At 42.0% G+C, this 22,344-nt stretch overlaps 1 protein-coding gene across 3 annotated transcripts in view; it reads right to left on the bottom strand.

Moving 5' to 3' along the window:
- The window catches only part of CAMK1D (calcium/calmodulin dependent protein kinase ID), a 206,569-nt gene that overhangs the window by 101,533 nt on the left and 82,692 nt on the right, over positions 1-22,344 (bottom strand). For all 3 annotated transcript variants that reach the window (XM_088165924.1, XM_014883083.2, XM_088165925.1), the window contains exon 2: positions 15,820-15,951. In XM_088165924.1, the coding sequence (XP_088022050.1) occupies positions 15,820-15,951 (132 nt within the window). The remainder of the gene's footprint in view (positions 1-15,819; positions 15,952-22,344) is intronic.

A 22,344-nucleotide genomic window follows, 5' to 3' on the forward strand; every position in this document is an offset into this window, starting at 1 on the left:
TTGCCACCATCAGATTTGCTAAAGGACCTGTTTCCTCATCAATGTTTTTCTCACAACATTTTAGTAAAACACTTCCACCTCTTCACAGGCAGAGAAGGATTTTTTTGTACTTCATTGTTTGCAGTGTTGTCAACACAATGCCAAGATACCATGGTGAGAGATAGCTATGAACCATAATGCTTAAAGATATTCATTTGAGGCTAAGAAATACACACACAAATGGGTTTATAATATGGTCCATACCACAATGCCCATCATGTCACAGAATCATAGAATCATTATGGAAACACCTTTAGGATCACCAAATCCACCTATCAGCCACGTTCACCATAAGCCATGTCCACAAGTGCCGTATTTTTGTGGTTTTTGAGCCCTTCCAGGGACAGTGATCAATGACAGCTTGTATGTGCCTTTTCTATTGATAGTAGACAAGTCAGTTGTGTGAGGAACACCGTAATTCCAACAAAGGCAAGCAAAAATACTGGAGGTCTTGGGACAGCACACCCATTACTACTGAAATAATTTGGGTTAGAGCAGAATTGCCAGGCAGAGACTGGAAGAGAAGGTGTTAAAGTAACTGGTGAGCAGAGACAGCTATGAAATGGCTTAGCCTTTCCTAAGGCAGAAATACCACACGCTGATTACAGAAATCACAGTGTGGTCCACTCGGTGGAGGATGTCTCCTCAGGGCTTTCTTTTCAAGCAGACTGAACCACGGTAAAGGTCATCACCATTTACAGACAAATCTATTTTGTAATACATGGAGCACACTGTGCCTCACACACAAACCTCAGATCGACACAAATCCTCGTGGGCAGCTCCCTGCAGAGCTGGGAGGACAGGAGCAGCTCAGTCAAGCAGCAGATTTGCCATCCCTGCATCATGCACACAGACCTGGGTTAGCTGGCAGTACAAACACCTGAGCCCTCACTGTTCTGCAGCCTGAGGGCTCATTGATCCCCGTTTGACTTTGTTTTGACTCAGGCAATAAACACTGGGCAGGTTCTAGCCCTTGTGCAAATCTTTCTCCAGCCATGACCACAGCCATACGTCTGGCCATGAGTCTCAAACATGTGGATGCACCTCTGACAACATTTGGAAATGGATTTCTTGAGTGCAAGGATGATCTGGCACATACCTTTCACTTGGCTCTTTATAGCTTTTAGAACTTACCTGCAAAACTCCTGCTAGTATTTAATAGTTTATGAAATAATAAATGCAAATTTGAACAAGCTGTAAGTTTGCAAGGGAATTCACAGTTCCCATTCAAATTCTTGGCATTTGTGATCACTTTCAGATTTTTTTTCTATTTTAAGTGAGAAGTGAAAAAATATGCAGCAGGAATTAACTGTTTGGGGACCTCTTCAGCATCCAAGTTGGACAAAGTTTTTTCTTAAATATTCTCATCTTGCTTCATTCCTTCTCCATTCCCACTTTCTCCTGGATTACTCAATCTCAAAAACATCCATGTAGCCATGTGTCATGCTTGAATTTATTTTTTGTTTAGAGTGATGTGTGGGTTGTGCTTCCAAAAGAAAGGGGGATTACTACAACTGTAGTGATCCCAAGCAAGGAACATTTTTGGTCTGTTATGGGACAATAACTCCTATTTGCAGAGCTATGGAAAAGCTTCTGGCCCCAGCACAGCAGACTTGATGCAGTTTCTTTGATCAGCAGTACAATTCCTCACCATTATCAAAAGAAAAGAGGAGAATATGTGAGGAAAATTGTTTACAAAACAGCAAGACCAACTGCTCATGATGTTCCACTTTATTTTTAATACAAGGAGAAGCATAGCACTGCAAAACAGTTTTTAATTCACTGCTTTCTCCCAGCAATACTTCTGGCTTTGTACAACAGTGCCAAGTGCTGATATTTATATAACTCAGTAATGATTATGATTGTTATTATGAAAATGTTATTTCAGTTGTGGCTATGCCATCACCCAAGGAATCCTGGTGCACATGTGGCTTCAGGAGGAGTCTCAGGGAAGAGATGGTCTTTCAGGACCCTCAAATGAAAAGTTTAGTCTGGAACAGGCACAGAAAAAAAATATTTTCTGGGCTTCTCCACTTTGGAGAAGGGAAACCAGGGCCAGGATCAAGCACAAAACCACAGACACCACCACTCTCAGTGGTACCAAATCCCTTTACACCATCTTCTCCCTTGCAGAGTGGCCACAGCACAGGAATGGGCAAGGACTGGCTGAGACTCCTGTGAGGCCAATTAAAAGTGATGTGAGCTCAAGTACTTACTTGGAAAGAAAAGCTAAATTATGTGGGATTTCCTGAAAAACTTATCCAATACTAACTCCTTCACAGCTGTATTGCTACTGGAGGTGCTTTAACTTGCCAGTTAGCTTCTGCTTTCTCCTGTTATTTTATTTGGAGGTTTGTTTTTTTTTTTTCATTCCTCCTCGCTTCAGCATGGTGGTTTCCACCCAGGGGAGTGCAGATCCATGGGAATCTGTGGGCTTCACAGAGTCTGTACAGGATAACTAAAAAAGTAAATCCATCATTCAGGAGTTTCAAATTAAATTGCTGTGGAGGAGCTGGCTCTGCTACTGGAAAAAAAATTAAGTACCTGCCTATTCAAATGACTGAAAACCATTATTATAAAGCCATTTCCAGAATAAGCTCTTGGGCTTATGCTCTTTTATTTTCCTAAAAACAAGATACAAATCACCCACAGCAGTCAGAGCACTGATTCCCCCACCAAAACCCCTCCTTTTTCCCCATTTCCATATATTTCATGTCCTTGGCTATGTGTCCCTGCTGTGTCTCACCCACACAGCATCAGTGTGCTCCTGAAATCTACCACTCAGTTAACCAAAATTTACAAGGAGAATAAATGGATTTAATAAATGAAGATAAAATCTGGATTATCACCAGGAATTATAGCCAAATCAAATGCTCTTTTCAGGATTATCCCACTTAAGAATGCTTTTTTTTCCTCCTACCATGCTCCCTGTAAATCACTGCATGCCATAGGAACACTTCCAGTTACAGAGTATGCGTGAAGAATGTCCAAAATATGATCCAAGTACCCAAGGGTGTCTATAAAGAAGAACCCTGCACTCGATTCTCAACAGTAAAAACAGAGATTCCACAAGACAAGGACCTATACAGGCAGAATATTAAATAAACACGATGTGTATATATATATATAAATACATATAATATATTTAATATATTATTGAGAAATATATTGATAAATACACAAGTAAATAGAAGTTAAACCCTGATGATTTCCCAGCCAAATGAAAATAATTGAATATGTTTTTGGAAGGATTATATGGGATGCTTTTGCACCTCTAGTGTAGAAGCAGGAGACTCCCATGAAGCCTGGCTACCTTTCTAACCACGAGTCCAAACCAGTTATCAAGATCTATGTACATAAAGAGATGAAATAAGACAGCCCACTTGCTGCATTGGGACAGACCAGATCAGTGGCTTTGTCCTTCCAGAATCAAACACAGAGTTTAAAGGTGCTGAAATACAAAGTGTAGTCCAAAATGAGCCTGAACTTTAGGGCAGTTTGGGTACTGTTTTTTCTTGAAAAAGGCCTGTTGCTTTTTCCCAAGAGAGTCTTAAAGAGTTTCCAAGATGGTTCAAGGCCCAAACCAGTGCTGAGCTGAGTGCTCCTTCTCAGGGCTGACATTTCTTGTTTGTTGTTCAGGACTGGGAGGACTGTGGTGGATTACCTATGACCAGAGAACAGTCATCTCCCACGTGGACAGGAAATTATACAGCTGACTAATAAAATCCATGTCCTCTAGATAGGGGATTTCAGTGGGATCCAGATCACTATCCTGTGCAGATACTTTTTAAAATGCCACTCAAGTGTGCTTGAGATACAGATGTGACAGTGTCAACACAGGATCACATCTCTAAAGCTTTTAAGATTTTCCTGTGTGTAAACTGATGCAAAGCACAACCCCCTACACTCGCTGGCATCCTCTTTGTGTTATTTACTAAATCCTCCCCAAACCATCCCACTAATAAGTTTACCTGTATCAGCTACTCTAGGAGTATATACAGCACTAAAGTAAACCAAATCTAATTATGTTAAAATAAAATGGTGTAGGTGTTCCAGCTTGAAGTCATTTAATACTCAACTATGGGGAAAGAAATACAGTGAAATACTGCCAGAAATACTGACATCAATCTTCCATTTCAAGAGCAATTCAGAGTGATTCCAAATATAGTTAGTCCTATTAAGAAAACAGCTCTCGGGTAAGAGTGCAAACTACGTCATCACAAGAAAGAAAATCAGAAACATATGTTTCTAATGGTAGGGGGAATTTTAAACAAAGTCAGCAATTCAGTGTCCTAATAGTAAAATCAGAAAAAAGAGTGGGGAGAATCTCTACGTGCCAACTCAGTTCTTTCGGGGGAAGTTTGGTGATGAGCTCTTGTCTGGTCTTTCAGTTTATAGAAGGAAAAAAACTTAATGACACCAGCAGGAGCAAGCCCCGCTAGGTAAGACACAGATCATGTTCCCCACCCTCTCACAGGAGCAGTGTTTGGATTCCCTTGTTTCAGTTCTGTGGCTACATGGAGGGGGGAGAGGGGACATGGCCAGTCCCTGGCAGATTCTCTCTCTGCAGGCTGAAGTTTGGCCTCAGCCACAGCAGCTGAAATCAGCAGCAGCACCACAGAACACCCACTGCTCCCAGTCATAATCCAGAGATGGCACAGAGCTCTTGGTGGGAAAGCCAGGATCCTGTGTGGGCTCAGCCAAGCCTGAGTAAGGAGGACATGAAAAGGAGCAACCACCTTTAGAACAGTAAATCCCCATATAGGCTATGAGTCTTCTCAGATCTATCAATCCAGGAGGCACTGAGGAAGAGGAAAGGAGGCTGTGCAGCATCTCTGCTATGTGTAAAGCCCTGAATCCACACTGCACAACCACACAAGACAAAGCCCTGCAATCCACATGGGTGACCTCAGCCCAGGCTTTCTTTCCCCTTTTGCTTTGGGCCAAGATTCTCAAGGGATCTTTGAGGAGTCATGTAACCAAGTTCAATGACTTTGAATTTTCCTATTGACCAGAATAGCATTAGATCATATTACCCATGTCTATTTGTTAATGAGTGCTCATTTACCCATGCTGGGGCTACATGGGCTGGACGTGTGTGTTGGACACCATAAATGGCAAGGATGATGCCTTCAAGACATAAACACTGTGAGACATGCAGGAGTTTCACTCAACAGCAATTTTCTCAGGAGCACACAAAAAAAACACAAAAAGAAAAGTTTCAAACTTCATGAAAGTTTTCCCTCCCACCAACCCTCTTTTAGTAAATATAGATCAGACAGCCATTACTATTGCTGTAACATACAAAGGGGAGTACTGGCATTTCTATATAAATGTCAATAAAAGCTGCATCTTTTTGGATCATGTCATACCCACTTATGTGTTGTGGTTTACATAAAAGAGCATATATAAAACAATGAAAAAGTCCTTTCCTCTTTGTTTTCAGTTAGAAATCCCCCATTATCCTCTTTAAGAGCAAAGCCGTGAGCAGCCTCTGTTTTCTCTTCTAATTATCAAGTTTACAGCAGACATGGGAGCGACCAGATTGCTTTGGTCTGGAGAGATGCTTCTTTACAAAATGTATTATGCCAATTGCTGCTGCTGCATGGGAATTCTTCTGCTTTTGGTAAAGGGGGAAAAATAATCAAACAGCTGAGAAACACCCCCACACCGATGTGGACTTTTCAAACCAGTATTTCAGTACAACTATTGCACTCAGAGCCCAGTGCAAGGGCTGAATCCATTCCAGGGAATGGCTGCTTAGCTGAGGCTGCAAAGATATGTGTGTGTAAGTCCAAAAAGGTCTCAGTTTAATCCCTGGGGCGTCAGCCAAGACGGGAGATATCACAAAGGTATGAAGATATTTGAAGCAGGTTGTTATTTTATTTGGTGGGAACCAAACACATTATATATAGAAATCTGGACTAATCTCAGAAGGAGGCATTGCTGGTGTGCAGAAATGTATCTGTCACCACTGCTACTTATTTGTCAGTTGGTTGTTTTGGTAGAGTATAGGCCTGTAATACATATTAGATTATTTGCAAAAGCTTCCTACCAATATCCCTTCTCAAAGTTATTGAACAAACTTTGAAGAACAAGAAATAAATTCTGCTATTTATATATTTAAGTGCCTTCAAAGAAGAACCTATTAACCCTAAGAAGGCTTGAATTCACTTATGTCTACTTTCCTGGACAAAAAAATTAAGGGGTAAGTCAAGGAGGCAAAAGCATTCCTGTTTAATGTAATGCTCCATAATTTTCATTTGATAAAATAGCTGGCAGAGTGAAATCTGGCTGTCACCTGTCCTTAGGGAAATGATTTCATAGTTCACTTACTGATACAAATTGTCAGTATTAAAACTAACCCAAAGATTTCTGCACTTAGAGAGATTTAAGACCTGGGCAAGGTGCCTCTGATAACCAGAGATGTAGAAACATGGATGCAAGCAAGGAAAATGTTAAACTTTATTTTGAAAACTGGTTTGACTGATAGACCTAAAGTCCTATAGCTGTAGAAGCACAATCCCTTACTAGGGACATTCTTAATTCAGAATAAAAAGAACTATTCTGATTAAGCCAGTGCCTTATGAATGTAAGACACAGTTAAAAAAATTAGAATTTCTGATTTTAAAAATATAATTAATGTTTAATTTGGAAGAAAATTATCATTAGCATTTCTTTGGTCAAACTGATCACTGGCAGCCCCCAGACTAAATGAATGTTTTGTATGCCTGCCTTTGTTGAAAGATAAATTCTGTACATAAAGTTTTTGGGATTTTTTTACTTTTTTTCCCTTAAAAACGCTTATTGAACACAAAGTGTTGTATGAATAAGCATTATAAGAAAAAAATCAATATGTATCACAAGTGACAGCTGCAGACTTAGGTGGTCAAATAGCAATTAATTTATGCAGTTGTCAGTTCAGGATATTTTGGATATACTCCAAACACAGAGGCTGCTGTCAGGTTTAACCTGATGCAGCAGAACATGGGATAGAGTACAAATATTTCCTCATTTTATTACGGTCAGAACCAGCCCCCTTCTGCCAAACTCTGGTTTAAGACACCTAGAACTGCTACCTTAATGAGACACAAAATTTAATCGTGATTTATCTTTTATAAATGAAAACAGGAGGTGTAAGTTTCCAAAAGAGTTGTTTTAAATTCACATTGGAGTCTCAGGAAAACCTGCCTACTGATAATATTACTGTCTAATTTCATATAATGAAGGCCAAAAATACAGCAACTTGTGTTTAAAAAGCATTTTAATATGCAACTGAGAGCAAAATACTGCTTTGGACAAGGAGTACTCAAGAAAACTGTCATTTCTGACAAGATTTCTGCTTCTACCTTCTTGAACTGACATTTTTGGAATACTTGTTTATCCTCCCTGTACACTCTGATCCACTTAGAAATGCATATTTGATGATTTCCATAGCAAGGGAGGTTTGAGCTTACATACAGCTGTGTACCTGGAGGATGCTTCCAGCTGGTCCCATGATTCTTACCTTGCATTTACTTGTTCTCTTTATGCAGTGCCTCACAAATTAAAACTCTGCTTCAGCACTCCAATAGTCCAGTGTTTTATGAGTTACTGATGTGGATTTTAATAGTGTGAAAGTAAGATAAAGGATTATCCATTGAGTTGCTTGGACTCTGCATCTAAAAGATTACCCATCACCAAAATATGGTCACCCTGAGGTTAGAAACTAACTGGTTCCAAACAGCACATCACAGCAGCTTATTACAAAACATTGAATTATTCCAGTTCATGTTTCAAGACAAAAGTAGAGAATAGAGGCAAAATGCAATAGGTTAATAATATTTAAACAAGGCCATCTTCCCTTTCCTAATGTCATGAGACATTTAAACAGCTTTTGTACTTCTTCCAAATGAAGAAATTACTTCCATAGAAGAAAACCCAAACCCCTTATTTTTGCACAAAACATTCCAGATTACCCATAGACAATCTTGGGAGAAAAAATAGAAGAGGAAGTACTTTGCCTTGTGAAGCCACCTAGGAGCACATTGAGTACATCCTTAGCTCCTTTCATGCACCAAGACATCCTCGAAGTTTTGAACTGCGAGCACTGGAGCAAATGCTGTCCCTCGTACCAAAGTCATGTGCTTGCAAATTAGGTAACTCTTAGGTTTAAACATGGGGGTATAACAGACCCTATGGATCCAGATTTGAAACTGAGTCATTTATCAAACTTTTAGATCTTATTAAAAAGGTTTTATGCATCTTAAGTCTCTCCTTCTAGGTAACATTAAAATAAAAACATAAAAAATAAAACATAAAAATATAATCAGACACTTGTGTGACTGAAACACAATCATAACCACCTTCCTGAGAATTGTATACTGGAAATAGGTCACATATTCTCCAGCTAGGAGCTCTGAGAGGACCCTGGCTTTGGCATTCCACCTGTGCAAAAGACAGACTCCCAGGGAAATGGTCACAGCACCAATCCAAATTCAGGAAGCATTTAGACAATGCTCTCAGGCACGTGGTGTGACTCTTGGGGTGTCCTTTACAGAGCCAGGAGTTTAACTCAATGATCCTTGTGGTTCCCTTCCAAGTCAGCATATTCTGTGATTCTGTGTGGCACAGAAGCAGACACCACCTAAAGCTGACATTCTAAACTAAAACTCATTCTGGTAATTTGGACCCTTCTTAGAACTCTTTCAGAAATCAGCTGTTATTTCCTTGAATTATTTTGAAAGTTGGAGCATTGTGTGACAATGTGCTTCCAAATCCTCCTTCTAACATGGATATGCCATTTTTTGAGGTGAGTCAAGGTATGGGGTGACCTTGGACAACAATAGCTATGCTAGGGAGATCTGGTCAACCACCACCACCCAGGAGAGAGGACAGCTGTGTCACCATTCAGCAATTAGAGTGAAATGGCTTATCACACTGTAACCTCCCTGGAGGAACACATCTGTCTGGGTGTGCAGGGTGTGAAGTCAGGCTGAGACACAGAAATGCCACACACCATCCCTGAGCCCTGACCCAGCACACTGCACGTGAATGGAACTGTGCAAGACCAGAGAAGATATAAAGGATTCTGTGATAACCACTTCAGAAAGGGACTTTTCTCTTTCATTTAATGTATTTTAAGAATTTTTTAAGATGCCCTGATCAGTTTCCCTACATCTGTTTACATCTAATCTAGCATGAAATGCAACCCAGGCAGTCCTGGCTGTGAGTCTTCCCCTGCAAAGTTTCCAGCATCTTAGTGATGAAGAATGGTGTCAGCTTTGTTTCAGGTTTCACTTTTTTTTCACTGGGATGAATTCGTTGCAGCAAAACTATTTGCTTAACACTGAGCCAACTGCGAGTGCCAAGGCAGAGCTGCCTTGTGCCATATCCACATAGAGAGGGTCAGATTCCCTTTCACCTGAAACCCGAGAAGGGCAATTCATCCAGCCTGCCTCTCCTCGATCCAGGAGATGATCTCATGGTTTAGGCTGATGTCAGCCTCCAGGCATGCCCAACTGTCCCCCTACCCTGAGTTTTGTAGATCCTGGCTCCTTTCCAGGAGCCTTTACCTCCCTAGCAGGGATTTCTGCAGAAGTGCTCAGCTGTAAGGGAGGCTCCACAGGCAGGCCAGGGTCCCTCCAGGTATCCAGATCAGCCCAAAAGGTGTATGGGGGCAATGATGAAGCAAATCCATGCATGATGCCAACAAATATATTCTTGGAAGGGCCCTACCCTGACACCACTGACCCCAACATCATGAATGGTACCACTGGGTATCTCACCCTAGCTGGTGGCTGCATGTCTGAGCACCTTGAGCTATCCAGGGCCTCACTGAGGAGCAGGTTTTTGGGATGTCCTGGATTTGCAGTTGGATTTGGCAGGGTTTGGAGCATGGCGGGGCAGGGAGAGCAGAGTCAGCCTTCTGTCACCCCAGCCCAACTGCAGTGGCATGAGCAAGCCAGGTTTTAACAAGTAAATCTACATAAAAGCTTTCTCAGAGAGTGATTACTTAATATAACAACCAGCTGTCTCTTCAGTCTTGCTGAGGCAGCTGATCTTCTCACCATTATTCAGAGGAGAAAAAACAGGGAAAAAAATTTAAAAGCAGCAAGCCTGTTTTGTCTATAGAGTAAGCAAAGCACCAGAGAAATTATGATATCTGACAGACAGAGATGTCAAGTGCTTTTTCTTTGTTTCTTTCACTTCCTAACCATCTATCTATTTCTTGACAGAAAAAAAAAAAAGCTCTTACTGCTGGGGTGCAAAGAGGTAATTATTCATTAACCCCTTAAAGGTCAATCCCACAGATTTTTGTACATCAGCAACACAATCTAATTGCTATCATTTTTATGTTAGCACTTATCAACACAGGATCTGAATGTCTCCTCTTTAGTTCAGCTGGCCCTGTACTCTGCTGTGTAACCTCAGACAGAAAAACAATTACCATAGGAGAACATCAGTGGGCACCAGCAGAGCCTCCAGACTGGGAAACTGGAGTATGGAACCACCCAGGCCTGCAAGGGCTGTATTTCTTGACCCAAAGACAGTCATATCTTGAATAGATGGGTCTGTCCCACAGAGTCATTCAGGAACATTCATCTGAATTAATTAAATGCCTGAATTTATGTTAGGGCACATTAAACTTCCGCATGGCCAGTTTTATTCAGAATTAATGTAGCCTTTGATTCCAAGTTAAATTGCACAGAAGAGTTTAATAAGAGGTAACTAATGGGTTTCAAAACTAAATTTGGATTTGTCTTCCTGGAGGCTGTCGGGTCAGCTCCGGAGGGATGGGGCACAACAGAGATAAGAATCTGGGACAGAGAGGTTTTACAGGGAGTTTGCCAGTGGGCTGCTGAAAAGGAGCAAAGAGGTACAATCTTTTTAATTACCCCTGCAGCCTTCATGTAAATCTTGAGAAGGGGTGATTCTTCCACATTTGTTATCTTTAACATGAAGAACAGCACTGCCTCCTGGCATGGAGGAAGGGGCATCTTTGACCATCATCTGATTATGGGAGAGCAGGAGCTCCCACAATTCCACCCACATTAGGAAAACTTTTCATTGCTGTTTTTTGTTTAGTTTTACTTTAGATATTGCCCTGACCTCACAGGCTTTGCAGGAGGACACCTCCCCTCCTCTCTTCCTGCTCTTTATCCCAGCAGCAGCTCCTGGTTGTAGGTGCAGGCATATAAGGAGTGAGGCAGTGCCTGGCCATGAATCACTGCCTGAGCATCCTGTCTCCTGAGGAAAAGGGGATGGAAAGCACTGGCAGAAGTTTAGCTGACCTGCTGGGAACAGTTCACTCTGTTTAACAGGAAAAATGGCCTCAGACCTCAGTAAGGCATGGATTTGATTTGTAATGAGGAATCTAATGATGCCTCTCCCAGAGGATCTAAGATAGTAAAGAGGTGGGGGAGAAGGTAAGAGATACTTAAATAGGTTAGAAATTATTTTTTAAATCCCTGTTCAGCAGAAACTAGCTAAAGCAGAGTATGATTTGCTAGCTAGACATTATTGCTTAACAAGACACATGTGCACATTACTGCCATTAAGCAATCAATAAACCTGGGTGCAGGGCTACACACAATTTATTGCTCCTCCCCTTGCTTTGCTCTGACTCAGCACTGAGTACAATCGGGCAGGTATTATCCAGGCAACAGAGAATTTCTTGCGATAAATAGTGGTGTAGCCAAAGAAAAAAAAAAACAACAAAACAAAACCAACTCCACAAGCAAATCAGGCATGTTTTTCTCTATCTGACTTAGAAGCTATTTTTTTTCTCTTTAACTAGAACCTCAGACTGCTGCTTCTGTGCAGTCCAACTCTTCACACTATGCACTGCCTTCAAGAACCCGTCTAGCAGACGATTCCTCTTTCAGCGTGTTCACACCTGCACAATTACCATAAGAGGAAGAAATTTCCTCTATTCTACAGCAAACAATGGAAAGGATTGCATTTCTCTCTCTGCTCAAAAAACAGAGCACAGTTGCTTTCAGAGCAGGTTATGAAACTCCCCACGTCAGTTCAGAAAAAGGCTGTGTCACACAAAGGTGGCTGTGTCACACAAAGGTGACTGTGTGCTGTTGTTCCCCACAGGCACTTAATGGAGCTGTGACAGCCCAGTTCTAGAGATCCCATTTTCTTCCACAAACAGATTCTAGGCCGTTCTAAGCATGTTTTCCACATGTCTTAATGTCTTAATTGAAGATAATAAGAAAACTCCCCTCTTGGTATGGTACCAAATGCAGGTCCCCAGTGGGACCCTTACCCTTCGCTGAAACATCCAAGCAGGGAGAGCTCAGCCTCCTCTCCAATTTCACTGAACTAATTACTGCCTGAAATTAGGCACATGCTTAAATGCTTTGTCAGGCCCAGGCTCTTGGACTAAGTGCAGATTCAGTATCTCCCAGCACATCACTCGGCAGCGAGCTCCTTCCCACTCCGTCCCCACCCATCCGAGTCTTTGGGGAATGTTGCCATGGATTTCCACGGGACACAAGAGTCCATATTGGAAGAACCCTGTTAAGGTTGCTAGGCGTAAATATTGACTTAACGGCTCTTCCGCCTTTTTTCTTTTTTAAGAACAGATTTGTTGGCCATGGCTGGAAAAATAGAATTATGGAGTATGCATGATTCACTCTGGCACTCACACAAACATGCAGATCAGTTGGCTGGCAGCTCGGCTCCTCTGTTCGCAGAGCATCGCTCCTAAAATGTGTCATTTTGTTTTGGCAGCAAGAGCGTCCAACCCCACAGACAGAGAGATAAAATCTCCTACCTTCCATGTACTTCACATGGGAGTCACTGACCTCACGCTGCACAGAATTTTGGATTAATACTCCCAACGGCATTTTAGTCCAGACACACCGAAGGACTGGCAGAAGTTTTGGTTTGACACTAAGAGCCCGGCCCAGAAACCTCCCCTCTCATACCCACTGTCCTGGATCTGCTCACACAAGAGAGGACAGGAGAGCAACTGCAGGTAAAACTGTTTATTCAAAAGTCTTTTCAATAAGGGCTGTTTCACAGCCAATAAATATTGAGGCAGACAATAACTCTTGTGACAGAAGGAAACTAGCCGAGGGGACCCAAAGCTTTTAGTCACTGGATTCATGTTTTCATCACCGGTACTCCATGCTCAGACTTTTAATTCTGACTGCAAAAAATGCTCCTCGAAACATTGCTTCAACAAGCAGCATCATTCAAGCTCTCTCCCATATTGATTCTGTCAGATCTGAATGATTTGGCAAGACTGACAGGGGGATGAACCTTTACCAGAGATGCCTGAGGGTACAAAATGTATGGGACACTGTGGGCATTGATCCTGGATATGCCAGTACAATCTCTGACTGTCCCTAAAATCCTGCTCACCACACACAGGGGCATGAGCAGCTCACCTGAGAGCTGGCAGACACTGCATGGAGTATATTTGAGATTTTCTACCAGACCTCAATTTGATACACAACTGGGGGAGCTCAAGAAGAGTTGTTGCATTACACAACACTTGGCAGAGGTCTGCCAGAAAGCACAGAGCTTGTCAAGAGGAAAACAGAACTCGAATGATTGACCATAGGAGGAGAGAGTCCAGTGGAAGGCAAGAGATCCTTCTCTGTAGGATCTCAAGGACTTTGCATGCATTTTAGCCAGCCAGGGTATCTTTGGGACTTTTATCCCATCAGAGTTTAAGCACCCTTAAAAGACATAATGCAGAACCAGACAGGGAGACTAGGATCAACACATGTACGTATTTCTACTTGCTTTGCATGTAACCTCTGTGTCTCTACACCTTCCCCTTGGGGAACAGGGACCAGCTGCTCCTGCCAGGCATCCTCTGTGCACATCCTCTAGATGAGGTAGTTCAGTGCATGGTACATTTAAGGCTGTGGCACCTCACAACTCTGCAGGGAAGCCCAGGGCTCTGGGCTCCCACCCATTCATTAGACAACACAAGAATGAGCCATTCCTACTCAGTGTTAAGCTACAAGAAACAAAAGCAAGGGCACTTAGATGGAGCTTAGCAACAGCTGCTCAGGATCCATTCAACCACTCTCAAATCTATTTTTACTGACAGCTTTTGAAGCAGAGAATTCATTGAACAGAGAAACAGGTTGATATCCCTTCTCCTCAAATGTAGGCAGAATTTAGTTTGTTATTTTCTAATTGTTTCCTTGGTGGCATATACAAATTCAATACAGCATCTGCAAGCAAGGATGTCTATTTTCAGAATAAAGACAATGACAGGCAAAGTTTGTATTAGCAACAGCTAAGTAGAAGACACTAGGAGATAAAAAAGGACATTCTCTTTTAAGGTCCTAACGTGCATAGGACAACAGATTGAGTAGATCTAATTACATGAAATTAAGGAATTTTCTGCCCACTCACTCTCCTGCACTTGCAGCTGGAATAGCACAGCCTGGGTGCTGCCTCCTGTTTTCTCAGGAAAATGTTTGCAGGGAACAGAAGCATTTCACAATGTTTCACAAAGCAAGAAATAAGCTAAATTATTTCTCTGCTCTACAAGCTTAGGATCAAGGCTGATGCAAGTCAGTTCTTACTACACGTGGATATTGCAGTTCTTACAACCCACACAAGTACCAGGGGACAAACCCATCAACACAAGGACTTTCAAGCTGTGGTTATTGGCCATTATTGCCTGGTTACAGAGATGGCAATGGTTGAGTTTTATGACAGGTTCTCAATAGCACTACACTGACAACATGCTGCATTTGTCACCGGATTTACATTGTACTGACCCAAGGTGGACTCAGCAATAGGAAGGCACTGCTACAAATAGCTGTAGCTGTTTGGAGCCCCATTTCTGTCTCTCCACTGAAAAGGATCCCCTCTGCCTACTGAGATGTCTGAATTTGCCCTTGAACCAGCTCCTTTGACTTAGGATGTCAAAGCTCTTCACCCAGTTGGTTTTTGGGATGTGTTTTGTCACGTGGTGCCCAGATAATCAGCTATCAGCTCTGGCATGACCAAGCACTGGGGCAAAAAGTCCCACATGGGACAGAAGTGCAGCAGGAATAAGAGTGTCCCAGTCCAATGCAGAGTAGTTCTGTATAACTGTACTACCTTTATCTCAATTAGAAAAGAGGGTACTTTTAGAAGTTTAAAACACACTATGTGAGCCAATCCTAAAGGAACCAAGCTCTTTCTATTTCCCAGAATGAAAGTCAAGGGTGATAAGTTCAGATTCAAATGTCTCAAGTCGGGTGAGATGAATCCCACCTTCAGGGCATAAGATGAGGAAGAGGTAAGGATCAAGTCTCTAATAACTACAATGAATTCATAGCAATTGTGAAATTCCTTTTTCTTATCCATGTATTCCAGACAAAGTAAGGACAAAAAAAATCCCCCTTCCAGAAGTACAGAGGTACCACTCATCTACATGGCACAGGTTAACACTGTTTCCTATGACAATCCATAGTATGTCATCGTTTTAGAGCAATTAGTAAACAGACAGTTTTAAGCATTTAAAAATTATAACCCTGCTTCTGCTCTCCTCAAAGCACAACTGCTGACATTCTTAGTGGATAGTCTTTTTAAGGCATCATAGGCTTACTCTAGCCTAAATCCTCTTCTTTCCCATTTTGCAGTTATCTGGCTGCATTAATATGAAAGAAAAGAACAGCATTTCTCAAAACATTTTCAGCACCATTTAAATTCGCATGTTCTTGTCTGCCTGTGATGAGCTGAACAAGTTTTCAGTCACAATTGTCAATCACTGTTTCTCAAATGCAAGGGTCTAACTGAAGCAAAGAGGAAGAAATGAAGGTCTGTACTCACTTTCTCAGCACTGCAATTTCATTCTCTATGCTGCTTTCCTTTCCTTTCAGTGCCTTCTTGGGAATACATTTGACTGCGAAGAGTTTCCCACTCGCTCTCTCTTCAGCCAAAACAACCTCGGAGAATGCACCCCTGAAAGAAGAGAAGAAAAACCCTGGTTTAAAGTGGTGCTTTTCTTTGAAACCTGTTAGCTGAAACACAGCTATTGATTATAGTTCTTTTGGTGTCCTTTGGAAGCTGCTCTTGTAAAACACAGAAATGATATTACAAACATCTTTCTTTGCCTTTACAAACATATGGAGACATTCACACTCACACAAAACATTGAAGGCTTACCAAATACAATTTTAATAAAGAACCATAGTCCAGCAGAGACATGAGCAAAGCTTGAAAATGAAAAAGTACCATTTCTGCACACAGGGGCATGGACCATAGTCCAGTTGCTGATTTGGTGGATGATGTACTTTTCCCCTTCCTGAGATTTTTGAAGGCTTCATTCACAAAGCAGCACAAAGTCCCCAGGACTAAGTGACACACCAGTGCCAGGAGTGCTCCTGGTTCCTCAATCACCACAAGAGGTCAGGGCCCCCACTCTGGTCCTCGCTGGGCTGCCCAGAGCTTCTCCTAACCATTGGATCAACCCTGACTCAGACTGCATCAGAATTTCTCTATGCATACAGAGTTACTCCACAACACAAACTGATGTGTGTAACCACTAAAGCCAAAGAATTGGATTAAATCACAAGTGTAAACATTGGTCTTACTAGCAGACTCCTTATGGTTACCCCAGAGAGGGTTACAAAAATAAAGAAACATCATCACAGCAGCTGGTCACTAATTGCCAAGAATGGGCAGTACCTCTCCTTCATTAGGTTATTTCATAACAGTGTATTATTTCTTGCACTGTCTGTGCTTCCTCCCAAGCCTCTGGACCTGACTGAGAAGAGGCCAGGAAAACTCTACAGTCAGTGCTATACATACATTTTTTTGGTTCCCAGCTTTTTTGAGCACTTGAACATCATTCAGACTCTGCCACTCTGGACAGACTTTGCAGTGGTACATTAGGACCATCCTTATATTCTGGAACTTGTTACTGGTTTAGCAGCAAGGTACTGGGCAAGAGAGAGCATTGACCTGATGAGGAACAGCAAATCATTGTTCCTACTCACCAAAACCTCCTCCTGAAGCACCCACATCCAAGGACTTGTCTAACCCAATGACAACTGAAGGATCAGGTTAATCAACCCGGTCTTGTAGAAGGTGTCGCCTGCCCATGGCAGGGGGTTGGAACTGTATGATCCCTAAAGTTCCTGCCAGCCCAAACCATTCTTTGATTCTGTGATCCACCAGCTGAAGGGTTTTGTTTGACTTGTAAGAAATAAAAATAGCCTTTCCTTTATTATTTCCCCTCATCAGCAGATTATTCTGCTCTGCTACACAGCTCACTCTGATAAATGCTCAGGAGGGTGCTGAGCAAACCCAACCATACTCTAACTCCCTCTTAAAAGGTTAATGTTTGGTCATAGCTTCATCTGGCTACCACCAACTTTCTCTGGCTTTCATTCCCCACAACTGCTGCTGATCTAGATGTTTTATGGATAAACAAAAGAATTTCCTTTCCTGGACAGGATCCTCCTTTTTAAGTCATGCACTTGGATGACACAACCAGGCTGCTGTGACCTCACCAACAGCTCCTGAGTTGCAAAACAGCTACATGAATCATTAAGGGGATAAGCAAAAGGAAGAGGATGCTGCTCTGGAAACAAAGTACCTGTTTACCCAGAAATGCTTTTGTAGCCAGCAGATAGAGAAATAGTGATATGAAGCTGATGAAAAAAGACGTTTGAATGCTGTTATACAGCAGATGTTTGACAGCTTGTCCACGTGGGGCAGTGATCCTCTGAACCAAGAAATGTTTTGCCTCATTTTTACTAAAGTACAGACTATGGCTAAGTTTATGCCCCTTGGAGTAGCAGAATGATTCCCTCTTTCCTGCTTTGTGTGTAATCCACCCTAGCATGTCAGAGCATCGCAGGCTCCAATTTAGGGTCCACACAACTGATCCAAAGGGTTTGCACAAATGAGCCACCCAGAGTGGTTTTAATTGTATTCTTTGTTTTCCTGTTATCAACAGCCCTAGCCCTTCGATTTACCAAATAAGGTTTTCATCCTGATCCTCAGGCTTGGGACAGCCAGACCAGAACTGCAATAAAATCCTTTCTGCTGGAGAGCCCAAAGACCTCTCAGTGCTCACCAGCTTTGGTTGCAGACCAGAGTGCTCAGAAGCTCACATGGCTGCTCCCAGCTGTATTTCATGAACCCTTTAAGTCCCATCTGCTAAAGCTTTCAGCACTGCACTTTGCTCCAGCTGTGTCTTGAGCATGCTCCTTGCCTTCTGTTAAATGGTGTTAGAAGCTGCAATATTCACAACACTGATGGCACAGCTCTCCCAGTGTTTACAATATTATAAAAATATAGGGAGCTCCCATTCCAATCTGTATTTCATTGCTGATCTCAGACAATAAAATAGTGGAAATCCCTTTATTTCCCCTCTACACAATATAGTTAACTTTGTGAAGCACCTCTTTTTCAGCTGGCTCCATCATTTCACTGGATTTCTTCCTCCACTTATCAGGACAGACATGGTTTCCCTGGTTGGAAAGAGCCTCTGTGAATTTAAATGAAATTTTTTTGTGGAGCTCTGCAATACTCATGAAAACCAATTCCCTATCTCCTTAACAACCTTTCTCATTATAGCATGAAATAACCTGAAGCTCAGCGAAAGTGTTTGGTTCCATGTCAACCCCAGGCACGGACAGGGTGCTTCTTTACATTGATTTTTATATGAGGCCACGGCACAAAATTGCTAATGCTGGGAAGGGCTCCTGGGTAACAGGAGGGGGAGAGCTGGGATGGATCTGCTGGGAAGGCAGGAGGGAGATGTGAGGAGGCAGAAGTGAGGCAGTCTGCACCATCCTGTGCACTATATACACCCCTGTGCTCTCAGAGCAAGGGAGGGGAGCAAAGCAACAAGCCAATGCACAAAAGAAAGAGAAGTGAAGTTCTGGAAGGAAAGAGAAAGAAGGGAACAGATGCAGAGAGGGGTCAGAGTGTTAAACAGAGACTCAGCAATATAGGGCAAGAAGAAAGAAAGTGTGGGAGGGAGCACCAGCAAAGGAGAGGCAGCAAAGATACTCTTGGAGTCTGCTGGAGTCAGGGAAGAGTCAAAAATAATACTGAATAGATGGGCAAGCAATTATCATAATTTCAAACATGCAGTTGAATTCATCCACCCTTAATGACACAGTCCAGCCTCCACTAAACCCCTCTCAGCTCAGGCATGAATAGGTAAATATCAGAGAGAAAGTCAGAAAGACAAGGCTGCTCATTTTCTTTCTAGGAGCAATATATCCTACAGCAAATCCCCACCTCCTCAAAAAAGTTCCCCAGAACTACCAGCTCAGCAGGCTTGCTAAAGATTTTTTTCTCCCCAAAAGGAATTAATGTTGCCTTTAAAATCATCATATTAATGAATAAAGTAATTTATCTCTAAGAATGAATTACAAATCTTTATTGAGGTTTAAAATGTAATTGTGTACAAAGATGTAGAAAGAACTTTGGGGTAGGAAAATATTGCATTTTACACCATCAACATGACAGGATTTTTATGAAAAGGCCATGGGTTCCATTAAATATTATCAAGCAGTGTTGTATGATAAAAAGGAAAAAAGCAAATATCACACTGTGATAGAGATTTTTTTTTTTTTATTAGGAAAAGAGGTTAACTAGTTAAAAATTATGATTATAAATGTGTTTGCAATGGTTGGGATGCACCATTCCCTTCAGCTGGGAAGGTGAACAACATGCCCAGGGACAAAGTCTGCACCTCTCTGAAGAGGAGCTCCAAAATCCTTCAGGAATTTTCCCTGTCCTGCCTGCAGATGATAGCAAACAACTAAAAACATGTCGTGGCTTTGAGGAAGTAGGACAGTGGTGGAAATGGGTAAGCAAGAAACTTCTGCAAAATGAAACCACTCTTAGCTGCCAAAATCCTTGTGCAGCAACAACCTATTTTTGAAAGTTTTGACCATGTAATCGTTTACCCTGGAGGAACTGCTCTTTTCAAACTTCTAATTAAGGCATGGAATAATTTTATGATTTAGATAATTTCCATATGAATTAGGAACGAAGTAAGAAAAAAAAAGAGGTTAAAGGACTTGATGAGTGACATTGAGATAATGGCAGATTCTAGAGGGTGCTTGAGATATTTTGACTCCTCACCCCTTTGCAAACACCTGGACTATGTGGTATCCTATGAGATGCCAATCTTTTAGAGTTTTGTTTAATTTAAATTATTTGTCATGCATTATTTTTCTTTTCTACAGATTTAAATAATAGAATTTCGAGATTAACACTGAAATATGAACATCATTCATACCCAAACAGATTGGATTTTCTATAAGAAAGCAGCAGTTGCAGATCGAAGTAAAATAAAGAACAAGTAAGTTTTTCCTTCTTCTGTTGGAACTATAATTTAATATGAACATTTAATTTTTGAAATACAATGAACAGGATATACTGTGACAGCAAATCCGTTCTCATCCAACAAAAAAATTGCTGTGACAAAAATACTGACAAAATGAAGACAAAGCTGATGGAGGGATAAAACTTCATTTTTTCCATTCAACCTCCATGTTGAGCAGCTTTCCACTGCATTAGCAGGTGCTCTGTGACACTAAGTCAACAGACATAGCCAGGAAACAGATTTCACATCTTCAGGCTCCATATAGCTGATGTTCTTAATTATGATACAATTGGCTTCCCCTGTGTACTTTGCCCTGGCCAAACCGGGGGAAAATAAAAACTGATCACTCAACATCTGAAAAATACACCATGTCCATCCACCCTGAGACAGGAGACTGACTGAACCAAAGGGACACCAACCAAACTAAAGGTCATTTTCATAGTGTGGCATTTGCTACCGCACTCAATTTCTGACCCTTGACTCTCCAAAGAAAGGTGACTTTGGACAGTACCACAAACAGAGGGAAAAAAGTCTTCGTTAGCATTTTCACAGCTTCTTCCAAGGGCCTCAAGGAGTTAACTGTGGGGTGAGCCCAGGCTCTGAATGTCTCACCAGGGAGATTCTGGTCCTGCAGACCACTTTTCTACTAAGCCATATTCCTGCATGAGAGAGAACTCATGTTCTCTCTTTTGAGTTTTTTAAAATTTTCTACTCAGTTGTTTTTGTAAACACCTCCTCACTCTCCTCACACATCCTCCAGGTGCATCCCAACACATACCCAAATGTGGATAAATAAAGCTGGAAATAAAGATTTTCATTCCAAAGTCATGTCCTTCAGTGTTCTGAGAGATGCATGAAAACGAATTTACAATTTAAGTAATTTAACTTTTAATAGCTTGGTGATGTCTGAATGCAAAGTTAGCAAAGTGTGGAGATGGGTTTTAGCCAGCCATGAGGAAAGGAGAAGGACTTTGAGACTGTGCTACACATGGTACAGAAAACAAATTCCCTACATACTCCCAAGAACTGAATATAAATTAATGGGAAAAGCTGACTAATGTGGTTGCAGCCATCTATGCTTTAGAGCACAAATACTTTTTCTAGCTGTTTTCATTCATCAAACACACAGATCCAACCCTGCAGCCCCTTCTATGGCAATGCTTCCTCTGCCTGGCCAAGAGCACAACAACTGGGATCACTGTATTAACACTGGTATTTTTAGCCTCCCTACTCATTTAATTTCCACTAAGCCTCCCAGCCACAACTGAAAATGCTGTTTCCTACCTTGGGGCCCTGTGAGTGCCTGCTCTAAGAGCAGACATGGCCCTGCCCTGGGCAGTGTCTGACCCTGGTTCCCCTCTCCAGGGCTGATCCTGATCCCTGCCTGCAGTGATGATCCCATGGAGGTGCCTGATGAGGCTGGGGCTGCTGTTGACCCATTACAGATGATGAACAGCACTTCCCTCTGTGCCAAAATGCTGCTGCTATGTCCTGATGGACACTCCAACAATGGCAAGGGGCACAGATGCTCTTTGCTGGGCATTCCTGCAGGAAGAAGCTGCTTTCTGGAGCACTGACACCTTTCTCTGTGCCCTGAGCCATTGCCCCATGCCCATTTCCTCAGCATCTTGTCCAGGTTAGGAGGAATTTAAAACTTTTAAAACTACTGGGGGTTTGCAATGGGCAGCCACAGCGTGAAAGGACCCTGGGAGTCACCACGCCCAGGGATGGGCAGCACATCCCCAACTCCAGACTTTTATTTCCAGTCATTCTGCTGCTTCCCCTTTAACAAAATGTTTGGGAGGAAGTAACCCCATCATTACCCAGATCTCTGCTGGGGCTTATAGCCATGACTATAACAGAGCCACCCAAAAATGCCACACTCCAGGCAGAGCTTCTTCTTTCACCTCCTTATAAACCAGTTTGGTTTCCACTTAGCATTTCAGTCTGCAAGAAAATGAGCAGCACAAAGCTTTGATCTTGTGTAGCCACCAAGAGTT

The sequence above is a fragment of the Sturnus vulgaris genome, chromosome 5 (assembly GCF_052056855.1).
Source record: "Sturnus vulgaris isolate bStuVul1 chromosome 5, bStuVul1.hap1, whole genome shotgun sequence".
Classification (NCBI taxonomy): domain Eukaryota; kingdom Metazoa; phylum Chordata; class Aves; order Passeriformes; family Sturnidae; genus Sturnus; species Sturnus vulgaris.